The following is a 27,761-nucleotide window of genomic DNA, read 5'->3' on the forward strand; positions in this document are numbered from 1 at the left end:
TAAACATCACACACACAACTAAAACAAAGCTGCATACTGTATAGATGAATGGCTGAGTAGTTCAATTGTTCTCATAAGCCTCTAGCAGTTAAAGTTTTTCAAAATGATACTCATTCATAAAAGTGTCAGCTAAATAGCCTCATCATCCACGTTTCCGTTTTCTTCCCCTTTTCAGACTTTTCTTCCACTTGCTATTCTTCCTTCTATGCCCACACTGCATTGACTCTCGTGAAAGTGTACATTTTTCTTCTTACCTTGATATTACATGTTTTATGTAATACTGTGTTGCTATTTTATGTTTTCATCCAATTTGTATGATGAGGCAGGTGCAGCAGTCACATCTTGCACACTGGGGGCAAGGCCAATAATTAGCAAGTGAATCATAACTTCAGAGATTCAAATGAAATCAAATGGCTTATGAAAAAGAAAGTGCTGTGTTGTTTTAGGTTTGGGGTGATATGTTCCCTACCCAGAGTTATTAATTTACAGAACTGGCTAAACTATGTCTGTCTCATTGAGTAATGTAATCGTCTAGCACCCGAGAGTTTACAATCCTAAACTAATGCCATAATGAGATTAACTGAATATTTGCAACAGAGGATTGGCTCTTGCCATTTATCCCACTTGAAGAAGTGCCTTCTTGACACATTAGACTTTGTTACACCAGTCATTCCAGCTTTTGACAAGTGGAATTTATGGTGGGTTTCTTTCCTCCTTTTGTAAGCATGGTTACAATTGAGATTCCTCAATTCCTTTGTCTGACCTCCTAACCCAGCACATGATGAAACTATAAAGAAAACAAATTATCGATTTCTGTTTTAACTTTTTATAAGAACACACACCTATATTCACACATTCTTCACCATTACACAATCACTGATCGTTGGCCACATGAAGAAAAGTGAACATTTTGATTACGCTGCCCTTTGGGAGGATGGGCTGGTGGAGGGGTGGTTGGACAAACAAAGCCTTACCCTGACCTCTGTGACCCTGCTGTAGGCTACCACCAGAGTGGATCTACACTCACTCCAGATGGTGTCACAGAGGCCCAGAGTTATCTTCATAATGACATCATAAAAGGCATTCAGGGACAATTTGTTGTTTTAGTATTAAAGAAATATTTCACACTGTAAGATAATTTTCACATCAAGGGTTATACAACTCAGTATTACTCCATAAATAAATACTGATACCATGAACATCAGCTCCCCCCATGGACACACAAACATCAGGGTTCAGCCTTTGTGCTTGTGTCTCTAACCATTCACTTACATTTATTCCTGAGCTTGAACATAAATTCAGACACATACATTAAACCCTGGACCTCCTCAGTGACTCTTAGTACCATCCTCTCTATAGCACACATATGACAGAAAAAAGGCTGGAAATTATTTCAGTCATGCAAACCAAGTTCCAAGGCACACAATGTTACTTGGACCCTTAATGGTTAACATTATACTTTAAGACAGTTATGTCATTGATTTATACATGAACATCTCACTCCACAAGACACCACTTTGTCACACCTGACCAGTCATCTTTTATCAGTGTTTGTGCTATAACCTGTAAATTGTGCTATAAAATGTTTATGTCTAATACAGAACTGAAAAAGGATAAAGCTTTCTATTACTATGCTTGTAGTTTTGCAGCGAGTGAAATACACTGAAAACAGCAGTTGGCCTTTTGAGGTTTTTACTGAAAGTGATTGTAAAACTATTATTATAGGACAATAATGGGGATTAGAAATCAGAAAAATGAAATACCATCCAAACGAATTAGACCAAAGGAATTATAGTACAGTAACAACATAAATGCCAGAAGAAACAAAGTATCATCAGTGAACGACTATATGAACGTATGTTTGGTCACAGATCTGACAAAATGGAGGATGTAACAATGTCAATTAAACTGTTGTGGGTGCGTTCCGATCGCCTAGTAGTTCTCTGCGAAGTGGACTGCACAGGGTATTCAGCAATGTTAAGTAAGATTCCAAATCATAGGGAGCTCAAAGGAAAGTGTGTGTAGGAAAGAACTGGACAACGGTTCACAAGCAGGATTACCCATCAGTCACTGATCCTCGCTAAAAATGACACTGTACATCTTGTAAAATAATCAAATCACATTTATTCACAAGTTACGTAAACACCTTGGATGTTGCTGCTGTGGAAATTTTACACTACTGAAATAATATAGCCTATTGAAACAAAAACGGATAGTGTCATTCCAGTGAGGCTAATGGGTCATCTATCTTGCTTGTCAACTTCTGGTGATGTGATGAGCCGTTGATCAGTTCTTCCCTACACAGTTCACAGTTCCCTTTGAACTGAACATGTTTTCTCCCTACAGTTTGGAATCTTACTTGACATGGCTGAAAACACTTTGCAGGGAACTGCGTGATTGGAACGCACCCTGTAACTGCTATTGAACTCTGCCAGTAGTGGTTGCTACAAGCAAGATAATGCTCAACCTAAACCAACTGCTTTCGGCAGAATAGACTTGCACAATCTTGTATGTTCAGGTTCCTTCACATGTCAAATACTCTATGTGTTCATCCTGCAGACACACTGGCAACCCATTTTTTCGCCATTTGAGTCAAGAACTATTTATCTCAACATTGTAACATATTGTTGAGTTTACTGTATCATCAGTCAATTAATGAATGAATCAATCAATGAACCAGGACAGTTTGGCCCATTTACCCAGTCTGTATCTCATGCTAATTGCCAGCAAACTACCGGTTGGCTAAGGCCAGGTGATTCGATGGTTGACTAGCAAGAATAACAAAAAGACGCAACTGGTCTGATTGGGGCGTCTTCAACAAAAATGGCAGTGCACCTCGCGTTTTTGGTGTAGCCAGACCCTCCTTCAGTGCGCTTTGGTTTGGAGGAGGGTCTGGCAAAGCGAGACTAATAGGCTACCAACTCTGTGCCAGTGTTTTGGTTTTAAATTAGGGTGACCCAATTTCCCGGGACTAAAACCGGGACACTTTGCGCGTGACCATAGTGCTCGTGCATGCACACGCTTTTTAACGTGAACATGTGCCAGCCCAGGTCAGATAGACACAGACAGATTAGACATAATTTTGCCAACAGCACACATAGGCCTACTGCTCACAACATAATGGGGTATCTCAGTTAATATTCATGAATTTTATTGGTATGTAGCCTACATATCTAAAAAATAATAGGCTATTAAAAGACACTGAGTAAGTTTTGTGTGGGACCAACTTTATTTTTCAGAATTAAAGCATTCTTTTGGAAAATGCACCCACTGAACTTGTGAAAAACTTTGTGAAAAGGTATTTTTCATTGCATGGCACTAAACAAATTATTTGGAACTGCTGCCACAGGCTTGAACTAAAGTTATGGTAACACTACATGAATTATGAATTCATGCATGAATTAATTCATGATTTGTGCATTACTTCATTCATTTATGTCTTATGAATCATCAGGAATTGACATGAGTTCATAGCCTCTCATTCATGACCTCATGCATGAACAACACATCAACAAAAGCTTAAGGTAAGGTGGCTACATCATTATGCACAAGTTGTGTTCAAATCAGAATTTACGCAGTGATGACCACATTTTTTTGCAGAAAAATAATCATGATCATGCAATCATAATTCATAATGATGTGCCCACATACCTAATGCTTTAGTTGTGTTGTTCATGTATGAGGTCAAGAATTCCTGATGATTCATGGGATATTAAGGAATGCAGTAACTGTGGGTTAACTCTCAACGGTTCTCATGGGCTTTATTTAAGTCCTAGCGTGAAAAAGCTTAACGTGGTTAATGTACCTAAACAACGATCAGCTACAATTTCTCTCTCATATTGCTCCTCATAACCACTGAAAACTGTCAAAAAAAATCTAATCCAAAGTCCAATTATTATGGACGTTATCTGACATTAAGCGTTTCTGCTTCATTAAGGCTATTGTAAGGAAAAAGCTTAATGTGGTTTAATGTACCTAAAGAACGATCAATGATCACCACATTTCTCTCTCATATTGCTCCTCATAACCGAGCAATATGAGAGAGAAATGTGGTAATTATTGATCGTTGTTTAGCTAGGTACATTAAACCACATTAAGCTTTTTCACGTTTTAGAATGTCAACCATTTCCACCCAGCGGCTCGCGTCCGCTGACTTTCCAGCGGACCTGGAGGGACTGGTCAAGACAGATAAGAAGAGGCATTGTAACAATGTTTACAAATATAGCCTACATTGTAACGCTGGCTGCACAGATTATGCAGACCGCTACGATTGACTGACACACACACACATTGTTAAAATCATACGCTGGACGCTTTATTAGTCTTTCTACATGGGTTTAGTTAATGATAGGGTTATAATAAGACCACGTTGGCTATGTAATCACTGACAACCGGGACAATGTCATAGTGGTTGGTGTAAACCGGGACATTTAGCGTCCCGACAGGCTTTTGTCTCGATTCGGGACTCGCAATTTAAAATCGGTACTGTCCCGGTCAAACCGGGACGTCTGGTCAACCTATTTTAAATGTAAATCCAAATACCAGGCTAATACCCAGTAATATACCCAGGCTGAAACTGTTCAAATTTAGTTTGAGTCACCTTATTTGACATAATAATATCTTTAATTACAGAGTTCCTTTCAAAACAAAGTAATAACGTGCTTTACAGTATAAGTAGTCTACATAAATGAGGCCTACACAGGCCTCAGTGTCATTTTGTTTGACGGGCTTCAGTCGTACTTCCACAAAATGGCCAACATAGACGCCATATTGGCTGCGGGGTAGCTCTTTTATCAGTCCTTTCTTTTGGCAGTTAGACAACGCTGTCAGTTTTTATCATGGGTCCGCGTCACCGTTAAAGTTTTACCGTGATAAACTCGCCTTGTGGATCGTTCAGTGCTGCAACACAGGCCACCTGTTGGCCTGATAGAGCGCCATTACATTGTTTCAACGGAACACAAAGTACGGTAGATAAGCCGCAGGACTCAGGAAACAGGTCTTACAAACAAACGACTAGCTACAGTCGTTGCGACACAGGCTGCCATAATTGCGTGTTTATAAAAACGTTATCTCTTAATGCATTCATGGTTTAACGATAACAGCAAGCTAAAAACAGCTTTCCTTTACTATTCAGTTTTCAAATGTTACCATATCACCCATTAAACTAGCTAACGTTAGCTAGCTAGTATAACCGAAACAAACCACAACTCGCCAACAAACCAAAGATCACCGAATCTTAGCTCAACGTTATAACAAGACATTCGTGTGGCTAACGTTATAGCTAGCTAGTAATACGTTTGTAACGTTGTCCCTTGACGAAAAAGGTCTCTACTCCTGAACGAACTCAAATGAAGGTTGACTCTACTATTATGTTTATGTCTAATTGTCTATCACGATAATATACTCAACGATATATTCATTTTAGAGGTATAGCTAGCTAATTCAACATTTCACGGTGATAGCCTTGCCGACAAACTGGAAATCGGATATGGTTGTTTTGCCTGACGTGTGGGCTAGCATTATATTATTAATTTATTATTGATCAACATGCTAATGTTGAGGGGGTGGGGTAATAGCTATGTTGAACTATACAGTAATTTATTTTAAGAAATAAATTGAGAATTGAGTTCGTTTATGCAGCAATTTTTTTTTTTCGACCAACTGAAAATCGGCGAGATAACCGTTATGTAGCTAACTATGTGTACTTGTAATGCGGCGATATCATTATATTTGACTAATAATTAAGCCGCCTGTGCTCATTTTGGGATGGGTGGAGATCTCGCGGCTAACTTAGCAGTCCTACTACGGGACAGCCTCCTACATCGTTCGCCCAATGGATCATTACGCAGACGTCACAAGGGCCGGTTTGCCTATGTAAAAAAAAAAAAAGTGCTTTAGGAGGAAGCGAAGAGTCAGGAGGAACATCTATAAGGGAACCGGCGAGGTAAGTTACCCACGATCTGTCTGTTGTGTAACATTATACACAAAACCAGCCGTTTATATTCTATTGACACCCTTCTCCTATAGAGGTGGTTTACGGATGATTCGCACAGGGTCATATTGCCTTTTTATTGTCCTGGTTGTTTTAAATCCAACCCTCTGCCGGCTCACAACACAAAGACCGGCTCATACAGACCCACCGCGATAACAGCAGATTGGATCGTGAGCCGGGGAGATTTTGACTTAAAATAGTGATTGCAATTGACTTCAATTCGTTTATTTATACCGGTTGCTGTAATAACGTGCGTATTCGCGGATAGTCAGCTGTAATTACATTCCCTTCAACGGCCGTTTGAATGTTTAAATCATAGTCATTTTAGCTTTTGCTTCAACGTAACGTTACAACATAAAGATCGCTCCCCCTCATGTGAAACCAGGCTGTAACGTTAGCCTCTGCACCATGCATGTAATGTTGTTGTTAATGTAAACCCTGACTATAAAAATGGACATGTCGCTCGGCGTGCTAGTAACTGTACCACTCGTGGTGCATTGTATTTTTTTTTTTCCTGCAAGTAAAGTAACGTAACATGATCTGATGTTAAAGCTCAAATTTCCTTGTCAGCGAAAGTTGTGCACTGGGGGACATTCGCGGCAAAAAAAAAAAAGAACAACGCGAGATTTCATTAACGCTTTCTATACATTATGGAGGAAGGGGAGGAGAGAAAGCAGCAGCGTGGCTCAAGTGTGCTGTAGCACGCAGCTACAGCTCAGCTTTGTGTTGTAATGTGCACATGTCAAGAAAACAGTCATATATAACCAAAAGACGCAAATGTGAAGATTATTTGACATAAAAACTACTTGTCTTTATCCTCGACAGTCAGACAATAGGGGATTAAAACCCACCCACTGGCCCAGTCTCACCCACCACCCCCACCCCTGGAAGTCAGCCATGGGCAGCTCTGGCAATACTGACAGACATGTTTTTATAATACATGAGTATAATATTATAAATTACAACATTAGCTGTAAATTATGTAATGATAAATTAAATACCCCCCCCCATTAAGCGATCAATGCATTAAGGCAATCCTGATCTTGAAAAACACTCAAACAAATCCATCATTTATACAATTTTATATGTGTTCTTCCCACTTTCTATTGCAACTGCTGCACAGTAATTTGTGTAATTTGGATCAAATTGCCAATGCTGCCATTAGTGGACGATCTGCTCTACCTCCTGAGCCACAGTCGCTCGACAGTCAAAATGTTCTGATTTTATGTTTGGTGTGTAGATGAAAATATGAAATAATTGTAAACTTTTTATTTCCTAGAGAGCTGCAAGATGGCAAGTGCAGCGATTGTGCCTCCAGACTACATCCAAGATAAAAGCAGCCGCCTTTATGTGGTGACCTGGTTCAACAACCTGCTGAAGACAAACTTCACCGATGTGGGGCAGCTGGGTTCAGGTGATTCATGAGCAGATATAATGCAGTGCAATGGTACAGTGGTACTTTTGTAACTTGTAACTAACTTTTATTAACGTCTAACTAATTATTATATTTGGAGTTTGGTTTCACACCTACATGTCTGATCATACTTTTAGGGCGTTTTCACACCTGAAAGTCCGGACCAAGGTTTATGTTTTTGTTACATTGTATACATTTGATCCGGTAAGTTTTGGTTTCACACTGCAGTTATGCAAGCGCACTAAAGATGTATATGTGACAAAACTACGTCCTGCGTCTCCAGATACTTATAATTGATTGGTTTGTAGACGGGCTTCCCCGTCCTCTTGTATCCTCTCTCTGTGTCTAAGTTTTTCCAACTGACTGCTGCTCTACCCATGCTGCCGCGGCTCTTTTTGTTTTGTTGTGATGTTGAGAAGCGAGACACGGGAACTTTCTTTCTGGAGCATTTATTCAAAGACAAACGGAAACCTACACTGTACATTTACTACCACTTAACAAATAAACTGCTGATGTATTCTCTGCTCTGATAGCCGACAGCTGTCTGCTCTGAGCGCATTCACCGTCATTCTCTCTCATGTAGCCTACACACTAAGCACTGAGCTATTCCTTAAAGGAGCTTCCCCGGTCTTGTAACACAAGGAGAGCCTGCCAGAGCTTCTTGTATTTGTTCCGAAAGTCCGAACCATCCAAAAAATGCTTTCACACTATAAACGAACCGGACCATGGTTCAGTTTGGTCCGGACCGAGACCACCTCATTTTATCGGACCAAAATTTGGTCTTTTGATCCGGACCGTGGTCCGGGGGAGGTTTCACACCTGTAATTTTGGTTTGTACCAAATCAGGTAGGTGTGAAAACGCCCTTAGATATCAACCTAATTTGACTGTATTTTTACCTGTGTTTTAGCCCCTGGTAAGTAACCGTTAATTACCTGCTTAATCAAGTCAACTCAATTTTATCATAGCCCAATATCCAAAATTGGCCTCAGTGGGCTTTAAAATCATTACAGCATTTTTCATTTTTTTTCATTTTTTCATTTATTATACACTACAGGAAAAATGTAAAAGTAACAATAAGTTACAATATAAACGGACCTGACTCAGTTTAAAAACTGGTTTGCAGCAGGTTCCTGTTCTGCAGAAACATAAAACATTGAACATAGTTACGGCACATGAGGACAGAAACATTTGTACAGGACGTTAGCATGGGCGAAACACATAAAACAACAATACATGAACAATCAATGTGTGCAAGTGTAACTGTTGAGAAGGAACAGTTTGTATGCCTTTTTGAAATATGTGATGGATGGTAGTGTTCTGATGTGATGAGGAATGTCATTCCAAATTTTGGTGTATGTATGAAAAAAGGATTTCTGACCATAGTTGTTTTTGTATGGGGGGACTGGAATGAATGCCTGTGAAACTGACCTAGTAATGCGTACTGGTCTCATATTGTGTGTCGGGAGAAGTGCAGCAAGTTTTGGCAAAGTGCTGTTTTGATTCTGAAAATAAAATGCAATAGCATGGCTGCTTATGTAGTTCTGGTAAGTCAGAGCATTTGAGTGTGTGAGTGCAATGCAATGGTGAGACCACTTTGGGAGATTACTGTGGATCTTGAGAGCACGATTGTATAGTCGTGCTATTGGTTTAGTAATTTAAGAGACCAGATTGGAAGACAGTAGGACATTGTTGAAAACACAATTGCATGTAGGTAGGTTTCAGAAACAGAAAAGGAAAAATATGATCTAGTCTTGTTATACACATAAAGTTTCTGATTTAGCTTTTTTGTTAAGTTAGAAATGTGTTCCCGGTATGTAAGATGTGAATCAAGTAGCACACCAAGATATTTGTAAGTCTTTGTGATGACAAGATCTTGGTTTGCAGAGGTAATAGAATCAGTAAAAGAAAGACTTTTTCTGGGTGAGTGAAAATGCATACATTCAGTTTTCTTTACATTGATGGTCAGATGGTTCTCTGGTCATGTAAGAACTGAAGATCAGATGATAATTTGGAGTTTATGACATCAGGATTTGAGTCAGAGAGAAAAAGTCACAGTATCATCATATGACAAGCATATGACACAGTGTTTCCTCTATGTTGATAGCATAGTGGCGGTCCGCCACGGTAAAATTTCCAGCGCCACGGTATCAGAAATAGGGCAGACGCACAACAGGGTTTCCGTTATGTACACCGCGCACCACCGCTCCTTCAGCTGTTAATGAAAAGTCATAAACTCGTAGCGCCGTCTCCTCTACTGAACTCAAGCAACTGTCATCCGCTCTCTCTCCCTCTAGGGTGAGCAGAGCAACTGGAACAGTGACAGGACGTCATCACTTGCAAAGTTATGGCAACCAAATAAACAACAGGGCGAGTACTACTTCACTCAATAAGTGATAAACAGCGACGAAAGCCGCAACATGAAATCCGCACTCACGCCCGTGAAATATGACAGCTACAGTTTATTGTTTATTGGAAAATAGCATTGTGGACACTGAAGTTGATGAATTTACTGTTTATCAGACCCCAGATGAGACAAGAAGCTAACGTTAGCCACGCTGCTGTGACAGCCCCTCTGCCTCTGACTCGCCGCTGCAGGAGACTGTGTGTATTCCTCCGACACGCAGCGCTGTAGTAACGTTACTGATTTAAAACCGTTTTCCAGGTTAGTGGGGGTGCATACCGCTCAAAACCAACATGAAAAATGTAGCTAGTAATGTTCACTCAGCGTTTTGTTTTGTTGTTAAACTGTGTGTAAAATGAGCGGTGACGTTAAATCACCCTACGGTACCATCTATTTTCTGGATGGTTTCAAGGTAACGGTCGGTAGCTTACATTAGCAGATAAGCCCGTACTCTGACGTCCAACCCCCCCCCCCCCCCCCACCACCACTGAAAAAAATTCTAGAGGAAACACTGTGACACCCTCTGTCCTTTGTCCCTCGTACTTGAATAAAGAAAAACTCTCCCTTTCAAAAAAAATCTTTACATGGTGAAATAAATTGAAGAAACCTCAGGGAGAGAGTGTGTACAGAGCGGCTGCTGCTGCTTCACATTTAAGTTTTGCACTGGCAAACCAGCAGGAGGCTTTGGCGGCGTGAAGCTGCTAGAGGAAATACAATGGTTTTGTCACTTAATTACATTGAGAGAGTCAGTAGGGCATCAGTATTATATATTGCAGGAAAGAACATCCACAGTGAGCTGTTAGACGAGGAGCCGTGTGGAAAAAATGCCTGCACCACACCAGCACGGCTTGAATGGTCATGGTTGCTCACAGCATAGCATGCTGTAATATCCTCACTGCTGTTGAAAAACAGCAGAACACAAGAGTGATCGTCCCTCCATTTGCACAAACAACACTGAACTGTCTTTTTTTTCTGTATGATCCTACAGGTGCATGTCACTGTCAGATCATGGACTTGGTTATTCCTGGCTCTGTTGATATGACCAAGGTGAAGTTTGATGCGCAAGGTGAGGATGACTGTAAGCACAATTTCCATCTCCTCCATGAGGCCTTCAGGGAGAGCGGTATCAGAAAGGTATGTTCCTTTTCTCGAGTAGAGTAGCATTACAATTTCTGTAGAGGTGCTGGTAAGCAGAGGTTAGCTGCTTCCTCCTATTTGAAATCTTTATGCTTAGCTAAGATAGCCACATGCTCTCTCTACTACTATATTTAGTGGAGAGATATGAGAGTGGTATCGATCTTCTCATCTAAATTTTGACAAGAAGACGTGTTGTTTTGTTTTCCCCTGATGTTCAATATGTAAGTTTTATTAATTTCACAATCTTGTCACATCTTCTTTGTCTTGCTTTTAGACTTTTCCAGTTGATGAGATTATAAAAGGGGATTCTCAAAGCAATTTTGAGACCCTGAGGTGGTTAAAAGTTTTCTACATGGCAAATGCGAAAAGTGAAGGATACGACCCTGTGAAAGCTCGGGAGAGTCAGGATATCAGCCCTATTGTGGTACCTCCCCAATTGCATAAAGGTAACTTAAGATTTTCTTTCACTGTGATTATAAAATAGGGCAGTTCATTGTGTGTTGTTCTTCACATTTGCAGTAATTGTGCAGTAATAATGTTTTTCTCTCACTTTGTCAGGGATATCTAAATTGGAATCAGACACGGAGGAGAAGGGCACTGTAGTGACAAAATTTCCTTTCACTGAGAAGTGGAAGGGAATTCATGAATGGGCTGACCAGAGTACTCTTGGAGAGCAATATACTTTCTGCCGCTCTTGTGACAGAAACCTGAAGACATTTTCGAAAGGCCTTATTGAACTCAGGCGACATGCGGAAACAAACAAACACAAGAAAAAGGCTAAAATTTACAGGAGCCAACATTCTGAGCCGCTGCCCTGTAGCGACGCAGCCATTCAGTTTATTCACAAACACTGCAACAGTGGCTCTCCTAAAGGGAAACATGTGTCTAGACATTTAGCACGCAGTAAACTGGGGCTGCAGTACCCCAAAGACATCACATCTGTTTGCCAACACACTCCTTACTGTGTATACATTTATGGAGGGGTAACCCTGGGAAAGGATGCCACTGTCTCTGTGGTCCTTGTTGGGTTTTTTGATGTCGAAGCCTCCAGGCACTGCATCCGATTTCTGGACGCTCTTGCAGGGGATCAAACACCAGCAGCAGTGGTGGAGACCTTGAAGAAATTTGGGTTACACACCGATAATCTTGCTGCTGTTTATTCTGATGGTAAAGGTGCGGCCTCAGAGCAGATCTACACACAGCTCAGGGAACTCAACCCAAACATAGTAGCCTTAGGTGGGCTGTACGCCGTCGCTGATGCTGCTTGTCATGCTGGGGTTAATAAGCTCTCCAATCAGGCTCAAGAGTTGATCGTTGATATCCATGCCCACTACTCTTCCTGCTCTACCAAGAATGACGAGCTCAAGGCTCTTTTTGGCTCAGACATCAGTGCAGACAGTCCATCGTTTCATCTCAACACCAGCTGCCTTAAGTTCTGCCTGCTTGTCACGAAAATCTTGGAAATATGGACAGATCTCATAATGTACTTTAAGTCTTGCGACAAGGATGATGACAAAGCCAAGTCAATCTGCTCCCAGCTGCACGATCCCAAAGTCAGGGCAACATTTATGTTCCTGGAGCACGCCCTCAAGCCTCTGCACAGTTTCCAAAGGCATCTGCAAACACAGCAGGGAGCTGCTCGAGCGAATATGCTGCTCATCCTAGAAGACGCCAGTAGCCTCCTATGCACCTACACCTCCTACTTCCTTCACCCTGAAGCTGCTGTTCGCTTTCTCAAAGAACACGATACCCAAATCCTAAAAGACAAGAAATTCCTCCTGTCGAGCCCTGAACTCAATCTGGGCGGGAAAGCTGTGGAAGATTTCCTGAATGAGTCTGAGGCTACAGAGGCACTGCCACTGTTTAAAGAGCAGGTGTTGTCTTTCTATGTCACACTCGCAGGTTGCATTGCACAGGAGCTGCCTCTTAATGACAATGTGCTAAGGAGCATAGCTCAGCTGCTGAACCCCCAGAGCAGCCAAAAGGTGACTGGGGAAGAGGTTGGGGAGCTTGGGACCAAGCTGCAAATCTGCAGCTCCCCTGAGGAGGTCAACCAGCTCACAAGTGAATTCCTTGAGTATCAGCGGGCTGAGGAGGGAGAGAAGGACAACTCGGCAGTGGTTTTACTAGAGAAACACTGGGCCAGTGTGCTAAAGGACACCAAGCCGACTTCAATCTTCAGAAAGCTTGTTTTGACCCTGTTGTCTCTCCCCTGCCCTCCACTCAAGGCCCAGCAGGTTTTTACTCAGGTATGTAAACCGAGGAGCTGTATCAACATCTTTTGTCGGTGTTTAGTTTTTGCGTGTTTAATACATTTTGTGCACTTTCTGTATTTCCTGTCTCAGGCCCTGGAGAATGAAGATGCTGCACTGTTCTCTGAGAGTGAAGCCCTAACAGAAAGCGATTATGATGTCACGTCTGACAGCGTCCTCTCTGACAGCACCTTGGTTCACACTGAAGGTAAAGTAAGAGGTAGAATTTATATCGCTGAATTACTGAAGACGCTCCTCTGAGGTCAATAAGGTCTGCTGACCAGCTGCTCTTTGTTGTCCCTAGAACGCGGCTCAAAGATAGGGGAAATCGAGCATTTTCAGTCGTGGCCCCAAGGCTGGGGAATGAATTGCCTCTGCATGTCAGATTGGCCCCCAGCCTTCACATTTTTAAATCACGACTTAAAACTCACTTTTATTCATTGGCCTTTAAACCTGCTTGAGAGTTGTATTCTGCATTTTCATTTTTCAGTTTGTTACTTGTTTTAAATGTTCGTTTTTGTTACTGTGTTTATAATCTGTCCTAAATCATATTAATGTCCAGCACTTTGGTCGACCTGGTTGTTTTAAATGTGCTTTACAAATAAAGTTGGATTGGATTGGATTGGAATTAAAAAAAAAAAAAAACAGAATTTGAAGTAGAGTGAGACCTCTTCCTGCAGCTCTCCCTCTCCCCTCTCTGTCTAGCCCCTTCCATTGGGACCAGCATGCACCGACTTCATACAGTAACATTTATAATCATTCATTTCATCCAGATGGCATGATGTTATAAAGCGCTGATTCTATGGGAATTCTTTTTTTAAAATGTTTGTAAAGCCCTTAAACATATTATGAATTGAGGCTCTAGTAAGCTCTAAACATTAAAGCGTAACTCTCACCAAAATGCAACCTAGGGTCTTTTTGTGAATGTACCCCCTAGTCAAACTTTCGATTAAAAGCATATTTAGGACGGAATCGCCACTTTTAAGATTTACCGTATTTTCGTTTTTCAGTCAAATGGCCTTTTGAATGGGAGTTCTAGGGGCACTTTTATGCTAGCCTCAAAATAGCTATTAAACACTAAGAAGGCTCGACACAACATGAAACTTTGCTCGAAGTATGACCAGGGGCTCTACACCTTAACAAAAGCATTGACAACATTGTTTGTGTACACAGAGTTTACTAAAAAGAAAGGTTTTGAGCAACTCACGTTAGCAGTTGTTGTTTACACTATCCACCATTTTCCCAGTCAAAAATAGGCAATCTCCGAATGTGAATGAACGGACTCCATAGGAGGAAATGTCATTCCTATATGAGGCTCCTTTTTCAACTACAATCAATCAGTCAATACTGTGTTTCACTAATGACAAAACAACAAATTATCCGTGCATTTATATGGAACTAAGCTTTAGGAGCTTTCCATCTTTACTCTCCTCCCTCGACTATTTTTGACTGGCTCGATGGACGGCGACCGGAAGAACAGCTACAGTGAGTTGCTCAAAACCTTTCTTTTTAGTAAACTCTGTGTTCTCCCTCGCTGTAAGGGGGTTACAGCGAGGGAGAACTAATCACTCAACGAAATCCCGACTGTTTGCTGTCCTGGCTCCCAAATGGTGGAATGAGCTCCCTATTGACGCCAGGATGGCCGAAAGCCTACGCATCTTGCATATATATTTCTTGAAGCTGCACTTTCATATGGCTCTTTGTAGTTTTGCTTATTTAAAGCTAATGTACTTGCACTTACTACTTGTTGTCTGGAGTTTGCACCTTCAGGGTTGAAAGCACTTAATTGGAAGTCGCTTTGGATAGAAGCGTCAGCTAAATGACATGTAATGTAATGTAATAATCCCACATATTATTTACACATCTTATTTTATAGAACTGAATGGCCTTAATGTGACAGTGAAGCCATGTGAAGTCCGCCTAACAAAGATACATCGTAAGTAAAACTATTTTTTTCCTTTTTTATTTGCAGAATTTGCACTATTTTACAAAAAATACTTATCATGTCATTATAAAAGTGTAACTTTTATCTCATAGATGCATTTTGTAAAATTAAGAGAATCTTACTGGAGCTTAAGAAAAATAAAATATTATTCAAGTCTTATATTTTTTTGTAATGCGCATCAGATTCAGGATCCCGTCACCCTCTAGATTTACAGATACAGTTATCATATTTCTGATGATATCAACACTAAAACTTCAATAATTTCTGTTTCCTTCCAAAGAATATGCCAATACACCTGGAGCGAATGGTGCCCTGTTGCAAGAGGTAAAAGATTTTCATAAAAGAAGAAATATGGTTAAAAAAAAAGCTGGATTTTTAATGACAAATAGGACTCGGTTGGGCTGAATTTAAATGCAACTGTAATGTCTATTATTTGACCATAAATACTGTCAGCTATACAAAAAAAACTACACTGAAACCAGAACAACACAGAAAAAATGAATGTTTGTTGCGTTGCATATTTGGCTATATATATATATATATATATATGGCTTTTTCTCTCTCATCTACTAACAGTCTTTTCCATTTACTTTCGCTTTATTCTTTATGGCCAACATAATCACTGGTATGATGAGTTGCAGTTTACCCCTATATGAAGGTGTGTCTGTGTGTGTGTGTGTGTATATATGTGTGTTTTGGTGTACATTTGCACGTGCATGATATTTGAGTGTGTAATGAGAGTGTGTTGTCTCTCAGATGACCAGTAGGGGATGTTATGGCTGGGAGAGCAGCTTGCGCCAGAAGCCACAGGCCCGTACAGTGTTTCAGGCTGGTGCTAGCACCTGGTCCAACCCCGTAGGTGTTGATAATGGTCTGAAGTCCAAAGATGAGGTGGTAGGTATACTCAAGTATACTACCAGAATACCACAGGGCCATGACTCTGGCCTCTGAAAGAAGTAGTCAATGGTTTACGCTACACCATGTCAGCATCCTGCACAATGACAAACATGAGTATCTGATTGCATGATTACAACCAGGGTTGGAGCATGATAGCATTTGATGAAATCTGAATCCTTTTGAATAAGGCTAGAGGTCTAAAACACCACATGGAGCCTATAAATTAACTTAGATCAGTTCATTGTTACATTTTGTTCCATTTGACATAAAATGAAAGCACATCTGTTCTGTGAGACGACTGAGTGACTGACATCAAAAACACGTCCTGAGTGGATTGCCCTTTCAACTCTAACAAATGAAAAAACTGGAACCTGCTATCACAATCCAATTCCCACCTCTAACGCACCTTCATTTCAGATTTATCATTTGCTTTGTCCTCCTGGTGCCAAGTTAAATAATGAGGCATTAAGTGGGATAACACATCTGTCTAATCATTGTGTTGGCTCCCATGATTCAATTCAATTTAGATAATTTAGCTTGAAATCTCAGTTGAAAAGACGTTTTCTTGGCTTTTTATTTCCCCAGTTTAAAAAGTCATTATATTTCAGTATTTTATACTGATGAAGGGCTCAATTGCTTCTTGTTTTTAACAAATTCTTTCCTCCAAGTCGCCCAAAATGAACTAAAAACAAATATGTAATTGATTGGTCATAAATTGATGTTTGTACCATCAAATCAAATGCAGTTATTAATGTCTTTGTTTTTTACATACACAGATCTTCACCTAAACTACTTTTCATCTTTGACTTAAAAGTTTAAGCTCTGTTTTAAATGTGTTTGACTCTCAGGCAGAAGAGACCTCACCATTCAGTAAACCGACACCAAGAGCACGGCGGAAACATACCTACCAGGTAACACAACAGTTACAGGAAAAAGCCCACAATACAGTTGTTATCAAAGTCTGCTGATCAGACATCATGTGATAGAAAATATCTATGTGATTATCTTCTTTTAGATAAAAAAAAATATATATATCATTTGAATTATCATCTTTTCTTGTACTCTTGTGACGTCTGCAGGATGGGAAAGGGTTTCTGACAGGGGAGCTGGTGTGGGGGAAAGTGAAGGGCTTTTCCTGGTGGCCTGGGATGGTAATGCCTTGGAAAACCAAGTCATCTCCCCCGGGAATGCGGAAGGTGGAGTGGTTCGGAGACGGGATGTTCTCAGAGGTTAGAAGCACTCAAAATGTGCATGAGCTGCAGAAACACTTCACATCTGTTGAATTGGATTTCTCATCACCATTTCTTTCTGTTGCAGATCTATACGGAGGGTCTGCTGAAGTTCAGTGCCTTCACTAAGTGCTTCTGCAAAAATTCCTTTGCCAGCTTGCCAACCTACAAGGAAGCCATCTTTCAGATCATCGAGGTAAAAAGCAAAACTGTCAACAACATCCATCAAAGCATTTAGTACCACTTCCTGTTTCTTAATGTCTGTTGTCTTTCATGTGCAGTTTCTCTTACACATCCTCTTGGTAACCTTTGTTTTGTTAGTTGTTGTTGTTGTTAGTTTTCATGGTGACGTCAGTGGGGCCGTAAACAATAACAAACAGCAAAAAAAGTTTTGGTCAGTTTAATTTGCCCGTTGAAAACGTGCCTGTTTGGAACGGGCCGATTGCTTGGCCTGTGGTATTGCTGCTTGTAGAATTCATCAAAACCAAATTGTACCCAAAAATGACTTACAGAAGGACCCCAAACCAGTTCATATGCAACTCCACTGTATAGCATACTACTGACTTACAGTGTACTTCTACATCAGAGGAAGACATTGTACTTCTATGTTTACCTGACAGAGAACGGGGCAGATTCAGAATGTAATTACAAAATATCACAATGAAAATGTAGAGTAATCAGACAGTTGCATCATGGACTCATGGCAGTGTGCTACCCATTCGGCCCATTATGAGAGCTGATCAGCACTTATCTGCGTTCATCAACCACCAGAACCCCTGTGTGTGTGTGTGTGTGTGTGTGTGTGTGTGTGTGTGTGTGTGTGTGTGTGTGTGTGTGTGTGTGTGTGTGTGTGTGTGTGTGTGTGTGTGTGTGTGTGCGCGCGCAGAGAGAGGGGGCAAAAACCTTTTAGTTTTGTCTTTTTGAGAAAAGAGGTGTTTAATTTAATTTCCATACTGGTTTAGTGGCTTGACGGTTAACGTTGAAGTATGGATTTGATTTGCGGGGGTATTTTGCCGACGGTAATGTTATAAGTGTTTTAAGATAGCAGTAGGCTACACTTAATTAACTGGATCCAGGGTGAGTCTAATGAAAACGGCTGTCTTCGGCCGATCGAGGCTCCAAGATTATGTTCTGCCTCTGTTTAGAAGTGAATGTACAGCTCCCAGCAACTTAATACAATATAGTGTCTGGTTTTTGTTTGATATTTAGGCTTTTAGATGGAAACGATCTGAAGAGAAAACGCAAAAGTGGCGTTGCGTTATCACTTTTTATTCCGCGTTTAGACGAGCGTTTTGGGGGGGAAATCTGTGTGCATATGGTGACGCAAAAGTGTGTGAAATTTGATGTAGTATCCACACCACGTGGCTAGGTGGTAGTGTGAAGCACTGCCACACAACACCAAGTCCGCACGCCTGCGTAGAACCTTCCTTCTACTTCTCTCCTTAGTAGCGCGAAGCAAACAACAAAAGCTGACAATTTTGTCTGGACAGACGAAGAGGTGGAGTTATTGCTCCAAACAATGCCGACACACAGCACACACACACACACAAGGCGCACACACGAGTAGCACACACACACGTCACACATGCGGCACACACACACACACACACACACACACACTTGCACAGTGCATTTTTACCCTTTAGACCAGGGGTGTCAAACTCAGTTTCCCAGAGGGCCAGACTGGAAAATGAGAATCACATCAAGGGCCAGACATGTAGAGATTATTGATGTTTATTTAAGAAAAAAAGTAAAATATTTGACTGTATTATTGCATGTCTCATATACTGTAGTCTTCTCACTTACATTTTGGGCCTCATAAAGCCCCAAAGAAGTTTGGCAAAAAGGTTTGTCAGCCAGCGACAAATACGTTGAGAAAAGCACCAAAAAAGTTGGATAAAGGCTGAAAAAAATGTCAAAATTGTCTGAAAAAGTGACAGAAACATCAGAAAGTGACAAAAACATCGTAAAAAGCGCCAAAAAGTAAAGCAAAATATTGAGTAAAGCATCCAAAACGTTAAAACAAAGTGCTTAAAGCATTATAAAAAGCGCATAAACCGCCGGAAAAGGCGTTTTTTAAGATTTCCACTCTGGAGGGTGGTTTCACTTTAAACCCCAAAAACGTCAAATACTCAACACAACAGTTGTGATGTTCCTGTCAACTCTCCGCTCGTGCTCCAGGAACGTGAAGAAAAGTTTGCTTGTTATATCCAGCAATCATGTTACCTTAGAAGCAGCAATAAGTGAACCGCAGTCCCAGCCTGTAAACCCCCCCACCCCCGCTGCTGTCCAGAGCATGTCAACAGTCTGCTGCGTGCCGCACCAGCCGCTTATTTTTCGGCCGTTTAGTTTTACTTTTAATATCCAATATCCAATGCTGTCCAAATTGCTCCAAAATCCAAACCCCAAGTTCATTGGATAGATTGGATGAACGGTTCATGAGATATTTCAAAGACAGACGCAGAGACGTATATACATACATACACACACACACACACACACACACACACACACACACACAGATGCGTCCCGCTTTATTAGATAGATGGAGGAAGAAGTCTGTTCTCATCCCATCAATACTGACATAAGTGGTCATTTGTACCATTTTTCTATATAATTATGGTGAAAAGGCCCAGGTTCACTCATTCACAAATCTCCTTCTGTCTGTAATGGGATCTTATCAGTTTATTGAGAGGAACGTGTTAACTCATTGCCAGGAAATGTTTGTAATCTTCAGTTGGCAGGTGAGCGATGTGGGAAGTCTTTTGCTGAAGCGGAAGGAAATAAAGAAAAAGAGCTGAAGCTGATGCTGGAATGGGCTTCTGAAGGATTTCTGCCTACAGGACCTGAAGGATTCGTACCTCCTGGTAGGAGCACATTTATGCATATTTACTTATTTATTAATTACTAGATTTAAAGAAATCCTCAGGGAGTAGACTGGTACAGACAGTGTTGTTGTATGTATTAAGAATTTCTCTTGATTCCCTCTTTCCTGGTCTTAAAGATGCTGCAGTACATCAGGATTCTTCTGACTCGACCATGTCTGACTGCCAGCCTCCGGCAAAAAGGAAATATGTTTTTAAAAACAAGCCAAATCCACCCGTAATAATAACCTATAACAGAGGTACTTATCATTTTTGTCTACATTTAGTCCACAGACACGACATCAAAAACTCAAAGACTAGATTCAGTCGTAAGTTTTATGTTATTATTATTATTTGTGATGTGTTTTTAATATTTTACTTTACAGAATCAATAAGAGAAAAGGTCAAAGAGAAAGGAAAAACAATTGAAGGTAAGTTTTGTGAGAGCGCATTGAAGAAGTTTATGATTTTAAACCTTTGATACAAACATAAAACGCTTCATTTTAGAGTAACTGTTTGTTATTTCAGATTTTTGTCTGTCTTGTGGATCAACTGAGATTGACGTGCCGCACCCGTTGTTTGAAGGTGGTCTTTGTCTAAGATGCAAGGTAATCTGATAAACCGACGGTCTATCTCTGTCTACTGCATGTGGTCTGCTTTCCTTCATCCCAGCCCAGTTTGTGAATGTCTAACCTCCATCCGAAACACAGCTGCCTGTAACATCCCAAACGCTGCAAGACAACCATGTCACTGTTTACAGGGGAACTTCACAGAGACGCTGTTTCGCTATGATGAAGATGGCTACCAGTCGTATTGCACCGTGTGCTGCGCCGGCTTAGAGGTGATTCTGTGTGGCAACGCCAGCTGCTGCAGGTAAACACTGCTCAGGTGTTATATTGGTGTTTATTGTTAATCACTGTAACCTCTGTAACTGGGATTTCTTTCATATTTCAAACCATGACACACAAAACTAGATTAACAATTCAAAACAAAAGAAATAAGGCAGATATCTGAAACACTTGAAACACCCTCCTGAAGATGTTCTATTTTGATTTCCCATCACCATACAGTCCCATCTGAATAGCATCAGGTGGATCAATGGTTTTGATCTACCTGAGTAGATCAAAGTACGCCGAATTAGCTATTAGCAGTTCCGGTTTGTAATGTGCAAACTAGACACTGGATTACTTTGATACTGAAGAAAACTTGTCATTCTCGGGCACGAGAAGTGCGAGTTGGAGTTATAGTTATAGAAGTGGAGTTATAAAAAGTGTTTTCATATAATTTCTAAGTGGGGTTATGGACGTTTATTGGTGATGGACATCAGAAATAATGATATTCATATGGTGTGTAAGTCACACTGAATATAAAGAGAATATAAACAGTGTATTTCATCTGTGTGTTCAGATTTTACTGAGTTATGACTCAGAGAAGGAGTACGATCTTTTGAACATATAGCAGCAATCGGATGCTGCCTGTTTTGAATAATTGTTAGTTTGGCAGTTGTCCTTACCTGAAAATTCTCCTGGTGGTCCTGATGTGTGTTTTTGTCCACATTCTGTAAATTTCAACCTACTAAATGACTAAGAAGTAGCAGTGATAGTCAGTGAAGGCTGGTCACTCTCTGTTACCTACATTCGGATGACTCATGCTAACAGCTCTACTTTTTTTTTGTGTCTGCACAGTTATCATTTTCTTATTCACATGCATGTACTTGGGTGTTTTCTGTTTCTCCCAGATGTTTTTGTAAGGACTGTCTGGAAATCCTGGTGGGACTGGGAACCTTTGACAAGCTGAAAGATGTCGATCCATGGAGCTGCTACATGTGCAAGCCGTCGCAGTGCAATGGAAACCTCAAACTCAGACCAGACTGGAGCATCAAGGTTCAGGACTTCTTTGCCAACAACAGCGCCATGGCGTTTGTATGTACCACACTTTATTCTCTCACTTTATTTAGAATATTTTACACTGACAGAAATTAAATAAAAATAAAACCCCTCCCTCTCTCCTCCCAAACCAGTCTCTACAACCTATTAAATTGAATAATTATTCAACTTTTATTCTTGTATTTGTATATTATTCTTTTTTAGCCTGTTTTATTTTCATCATGACCGTTTTTAATCGCTCTTTAATGTTTCATGTAAAGCACTTTGAATTGCCTTGTTGCTGAAAGGTGCTGTAGAAATAAAGTTGCCTTGCCTTACAACCTCAGCCTTTCAGTCAGTCCCCAGGGCATAGAAACCACTGTTGTGCCTGCTTGTCTCACAGGAAGTGTAACGTCAACAGCACCGCGACCGCTTTCGCCTCGCCATTAATACCATATCACAGTGCTCCGCGTGTGTGTGCGTGTGTGTGTGTGTGTCGGAGCTCCGCTCTCTGTCAACTTGCAGAGAGGACAGATAAGCTTGCGCTTATTGATTTTACGTGAACCAATACTCTGTAATACCGACGTGAATCGGTCGGTACCGGTAAAAGTACAGGGTTCGGTACCCAACCCTAGTGTACTGTGAAGTTGTATGTGAGTAAAGCTGCATATTAATCCTCATCTTTGTTTTAGAAGATGTATGTTTGTTAAAGTAAGGCATTGATTTATTGTAGTAATGGCAGAGGTTAGCAGATTAAATATAGGCTACTATCAGATGAGAACATTAATAGGGCTGCAACTAACAATTATTTTCATTATCGCGGCTGCACTGAAAGTTGTGTATTTATTTTTTATAACAGGAGCCTCACAGAGTTTACCCCTCCATCACTGCTGATCTGCGCAGACCAATCAGGGTGCTCTCGCTTTTTGACGGCATTGCAACAGGTTGGTTCATCATTTTCAATCTTGTTTTTTAGACAAACTCATCCAGTCTCTGTGATTCGTTTGTCCATGCATACTACTGAAGAGAAGCCTTTTACAAGTCTCAGTTACACCTGAACAAAATTACAATTTTAATGGGGAAACAGTAGTGGAGTTTATACTGCATAACGTGCATTCTTCTAATCAGTAACATGTCTGTAACTAATGTGGCATCGTGGCAGGATACCTGGTGCTCAAAGACCTGGGCTTCAAGATTGAGCGCTATATTGCTTCAGAGATTTGTGAGGATTCGATCGCTGTGGGGATGATCAAGCACGAGGGACAGATCGAATATGTCAACGATGTTCGTACCATCACGAGGAAACATGTGAGTGCAAGCAAGCTGGAGTACATTTAGTGCTGTTGATTATCTGAGTGTGCCACACCAACCACTGAAAACAGAGCCAAACTCGCCTTTAAAAACACACCTTGAGGGCGTCCGGGTAGCTCACCTGCTAGAGTGCGCGCCCATACATAGAGGTTTTTTCCTCGACGCAGTTGCTACGGGTTCAACTCCGACCTGCGGCCCTTCGCTGCATGTCATTCCCCCTCTCTCACCCATTTCACATTTTCAGCCAAATAAAGGCATAAAAATGCCCAAAAAATAAAAAAACAAAAAACACACCTTGAATTTGAGTTTGTGTAGTATGTGTCACACAAAAGATGCTAAAAACAATATAAACATATGAACTTAAGTTCTGTAATTGTGTGTTGCAGCTGGCTGAATGGGGTCCATTTGATCTTCTGATTGGAGGCAGCCCGTGTAACGACCTGTCCATGGTCAACCCTCTTCGAAAAGGATTATTTGGTATGCAGCTTCCAAACTTCTGTTAAGGGCATTTTGGTAGCTGTGCATTCTGAATAATAAACAAGTTGTTACTGATAAAATACTGGATAAAATCATGTTTGAGGATCCTCTACACACATAAACCCTTGAATCTACCTGTTTATCTCTTTCTGTTTGTCCTGAAGAGGGCACTGGAAGGCTCTTTTTTGAGTTCTACCGCCTTCTGACCCTGTTGAAGCCTAAGGAGGATGACAACCGTCCGTTCTTCTGGTTGTTTGAGAACGTGGTTTTCATGAGCGCCCACGACAAGTCAGATATCTGCCGATTCCTTGAGGTGATTACATTTGATTACCGGTAAAGTATCCCCTTAGCCCCGATGGCAGGAAACAGACTGCATTAGGCTTTATTGCTCATCATTTGCGTTCTCCCTTTTTTTTCTCAGTGTAATCCGATTCTTATCGATGCAGTGAAAGTTAGTCCTGCTCACAGAGCGCGCTACTTTTGGGGAAACCTCCCTGGCATGAACAGGTACTGTACATACTAATACGCAATCATATTCCCTTTCTTAATGCGTATTGCACACTGGAAAACAAAAATGTATTACTTGGAAAGATGTTTTCAGTTTCCATGCCTGTCTGCGTCTTCTCTTTAGACCTCTCGCTACAGCTCTAGATGACAAAGTGGCCCTCCAGGACTGTTTGGAAGTAGGACGCGTTGCAAAGGTAGAAGCATTTAGTTTGCTGTGTGTAAGATAGATTACACTAATGTCACTAATGGAAGCTACAGTAGCTAGTAAGCTAATAGTCTCATACTGGGCAAATGTCACTTTGAGCAAAAACGTGTAGATTTTTAACCTTACTTTTTTTTGTCTTTTGGTAAATAACTCTTAATGATGGAGGGCATCATTTAGAATTATTGTTATATACTGGTGAGAAGTACCGAAGAAATTATGATATTATATATAGTTCTGGTTTTCTATCATACTTTGTCCAGTTTGAAACGGGTATTAAATTGCTGTTTACGTGGTATTAAAGAGGTCTTAAAAAGTCTAAAATGTATTTTGGTGAACCCTGCAGAAATTCTAAAAATGAATCTTAAAATGGTTTAACACCCAGATTCTGATTTGTCGTCTCTTCCTGCAGTTTGACAAAGTCCGCACCATCACCACAAAGTCCAACTCTATTAGGCAGGGGAAGATGGGGCCACTTCCTGTCAGCATGAACGGCAAGGAGGACTACCTGTGGTGCACCGAAATGGAGCAGTAAGCATTTCTGGTTGTTTCTCTTGCAGGCCACTTCTGGGTCTTGACCATGTAACACATATTAGATGATAAGATATTTTTTTTGTAACATTTTTCACGTGGTTGACTCTTTTAGAATCTTTGGCTTCCCCAAACACTACACGGACGTGAACAACATGGGCCGGAATCAGAGGCAGAAAGTCCTGGGTCGCTCCTGGAGTGTCCCTGTTATTCGCCACCTCTTCGCCCCGCTGAAGGATTATTTTGAATGTGAACAAGGACTGTGAACCGAACAGCAGCGGTAAACCTACTGCCTTATCTCCGCCCTGCATTACTAGGTAGTTCAAAGTCTCCCGTCTTTTTCTGAAAAACCTAGTTTAGTATTTACTACTTTGACTTTTACAAGTGTTAACTCATGATCTCCTTTTATCCTGTGAGTTGTCAGTCATCCACGATCCACTATCACCAGCAGGCACAGACACTTTTTTTTTCTCTTGTTAGTTTTGCTCCAGGTTTCCTTTGATTAATGATGACGGTGCTGTGATCAAACAATAATGTTGCTCAAAACATTGGCCTGAATCATGAAGCGACATTAGACGGTTAGCCAGCTATCTTTGGGCTTAATCACCAGGCAGATTCACCTTTATTTGGGGTAACTCACCATGGCAACCTGCTCCATTACTGAGCTCAGTGGAAAATAGAGTCATACCTACAGGATCCCGACATGAAACACTGAGTTTCCAATGAAGCGCTAAAGTTGCAATAGAGATCCTTTTATAGATCAGTAGAATCACTTTGCCAAGTATGATCATTATAATTAATGTCTGCTTTGTCAGCAGGAAGAGCTTTACTTTATATGTTTTTAAGTATAGCATCTATCCCTAATAGTTTGTTGTTTGTTGTATTTATAGCCTTGCTTTTCCTATTTGGATAGTATTCCGAATATTTCTACAACTTCCTAATCCATTCTCATTCTTCGATAATGACATATTAATACATAGAGTATACATTGATAACCAGCCTCATGATGCCGGTTATTCAGGATCACCAATGTTCAACTCAAAGAGAGCCGTTGAACTTGCTTCATGATTCAGGCCTCAGGATCTCTACCTCAACACTGAGTTACTGGTTAAAAATCTGCATTTACACTTTTTTTTATTTAATTTATGAATATGAAATCTTGTGATTTGTATATTATATTGTTTTATAGCACAATCTTAGCAGGGATTTAAAGAAGCAGTGTGTGGGATTTAGGGGGGGTTTATTTGGCAGAAATGGAATATAATATTTACAATTAGGGTTTTCATTAGTGACCTGAAATCAGTCACCTGAAACTAAAGGCGCGTGTTCCCGTTAGCTTAAAATGAGCCCTTCATATCGACATAGGGAGCTTCTAACAGTCGGTTATTTGAACCCTGCTACAACGCGACGTTGTAGTGAATAAATATGAGGCCAAACGCAACAGTAATCTACTTTGTAATCCACTAAACATAAAGACGAGACTCACCTTATAAGTAACGAGATGTAACCAGTTTCGTTCGGTGACTACATTCTAGCATCTACCCTCACGCTTGGAAAGGGAGGGGTGAGTGCAGGGGTATTCACCAAGGGGGTAAGCAAGCCTCCACAAAGCGTATACCTCCTAATGAGACATTTTGATGCTAACAAGCCATCACCTGCCGTTAGCATCCCATTGACTGCCATTCATTTTGGCGTCACTTTGACAGCGAATAATTTTACATCTGGAGCGTTTAAAGACTATTTGTCCATTGTTTATTTCTAAAGAAACACGACAATGCATAAAAGGCTCCATTACCTTGTATCTCACGTTATGGATCCGTAGTAGACGTTTTTGTAAAAATAGGCTAACGATTGGGTCATAACTGTGCGACTTTCTGTCGCATAGTAGACAAATTATTTTACAAATTACAAATTATTAGTCAGGAGAAGCTCACAGGCAGTTTCGACTCACATTAGCTGTTGAAGTTTAATTACTAATGTTAACTAGCATTTTAGTGATCAATAATTAGCCTGTGCCTATGTTATCTCCTTACATATACCTACGCTCTCCGTCTCTGCAAGATTGGGAATGATTGAGATTTCTCTTGGCACAGCTACCAGAAGACTTCCAACTTTCAGACATGTTGCTCACGTCACATTTACATCTTCGAGCTCAGTTGGAGGCTGCACAGTAACGCTCAGCCATCACCGGAAAAGTGCTTCTAATAGACTTCACTGGTCTCAGTGGAAGTCTACGGCGTCGCTTTGTCCATTTCTTTAACTGTCTATGGTAGTCACTTGGTTGCAATCTGCAACCACTGGATGCCACTAAATCCTACACACTGTTCCTTTAAGTCCTTTAAGTCTGATCTAAACATGTTCATCACTATCTGTGATGGTTTTTACTAGCTACATTTTTTAAATCTGCTTTTTAATACGTTTTTATCCAAATTACATTTATCTCACTGTAGTGCACCAGTGATTTTGTCCAAACTTACCTCACTGGTTTTGCATTGGTGCTAACATTTTATCTATTTTAAGGACTGCTATTTATACCAAAAATGTTTTCTCTCTACTCATTGAGAACAAACTGTTGTGAATATTTTTAAATTTTCAACTGGAGTGTCTTCACTATTACTGTAATAAGGACCAGGCTGCAGGGGTCTGACTTAAACATAATGAGCAGTGTCTTCTAACATAGGAGACCTTAAAGGATCATTATGATGGTTTTACACATTTCCTCCCCTAAATAACAAA

At 40.7% G+C, this 27,761-nt stretch overlaps 1 protein-coding gene across 3 annotated transcripts; it reads left to right on the forward strand.

Annotated features, from left to right (window-relative positions):
- The first annotated feature begins 5,470 nt into the window (after positions 1 to 5,470).
- Positions 5,471 to 26,603, forward strand: dnmt3ba (DNA (cytosine-5-)-methyltransferase 3 beta, duplicate a). Of its 3 annotated transcripts, none has more exons than XM_031290371.2 (26): positions 5,471 to 5,944; positions 7,272 to 7,406; positions 10,797 to 10,942; positions 11,220 to 11,391; positions 11,504 to 13,194; positions 13,291 to 13,405; positions 15,074 to 15,133; positions 15,423 to 15,466; positions 15,899 to 16,040; positions 16,892 to 16,950; positions 17,119 to 17,268; positions 17,357 to 17,464; positions 20,006 to 20,135; positions 20,273 to 20,392; positions 20,519 to 20,563; positions 20,661 to 20,740; positions 20,893 to 21,005; positions 21,871 to 22,054; positions 22,857 to 22,941; positions 23,160 to 23,305; positions 23,695 to 23,785; positions 23,950 to 24,098; positions 24,207 to 24,292; positions 24,417 to 24,486; positions 24,907 to 25,025; positions 25,141 to 26,603. In XM_031290371.2, the coding sequence occupies exons 2-26, from the start codon at positions 7,283 to 7,285 to the stop codon at positions 25,289 to 25,291; spliced, it is 4,380 nt and encodes a 1,459-aa protein (XP_031146231.2). In that variant the 5' UTR covers positions 5,471 to 5,944; positions 7,272 to 7,282; the 3' UTR covers positions 25,292 to 26,603. The 3 variants fall into 3 exon arrangements, with proteins under 3 accessions (XP_031146231.2, XP_031146229.2, XP_031146232.2); XM_031290369.2 differs by having other exon boundaries at positions 15,899 to 16,036; positions 16,888 to 16,950; XM_031290372.2 differs by lacking the exon at positions 15,899 to 16,040 and having other exon boundaries at positions 16,888 to 16,950.
- Positions 26,604 to 27,761: the final 1,158 nt, after the last annotated feature.

This window comes from Sander lucioperca, chromosome 12 (assembly GCF_008315115.2).
Source record: "Sander lucioperca isolate FBNREF2018 chromosome 12, SLUC_FBN_1.2, whole genome shotgun sequence".
Lineage (NCBI taxonomy): Eukaryota > Metazoa > Chordata > Actinopteri > Perciformes > Percidae > Sander > Sander lucioperca.

Excerpts from the sequence above, each read along its gene's own strand:
- dnmt3ba (XM_031290371.2), top strand. The coding sequence starts at position 7,283 with ATGGCAAGTGCAGCGATTGTGCCTCCAGACTACATCCAAGATAAAAGC. Across the intron at positions 15,134-15,422 it reads CCGCCTAACAAAGATACATC|AATATGCCAATACACCTGGA; the intron begins GTAAGTAAAACT and ends TTCCTTCCAAAG. Across the intron at positions 24,487-24,906 it reads AAGTAGGACGCGTTGCAAAG|TTTGACAAAGTCCGCACCAT; the intron begins GTAGAAGCATTT and ends CTCTTCCTGCAG.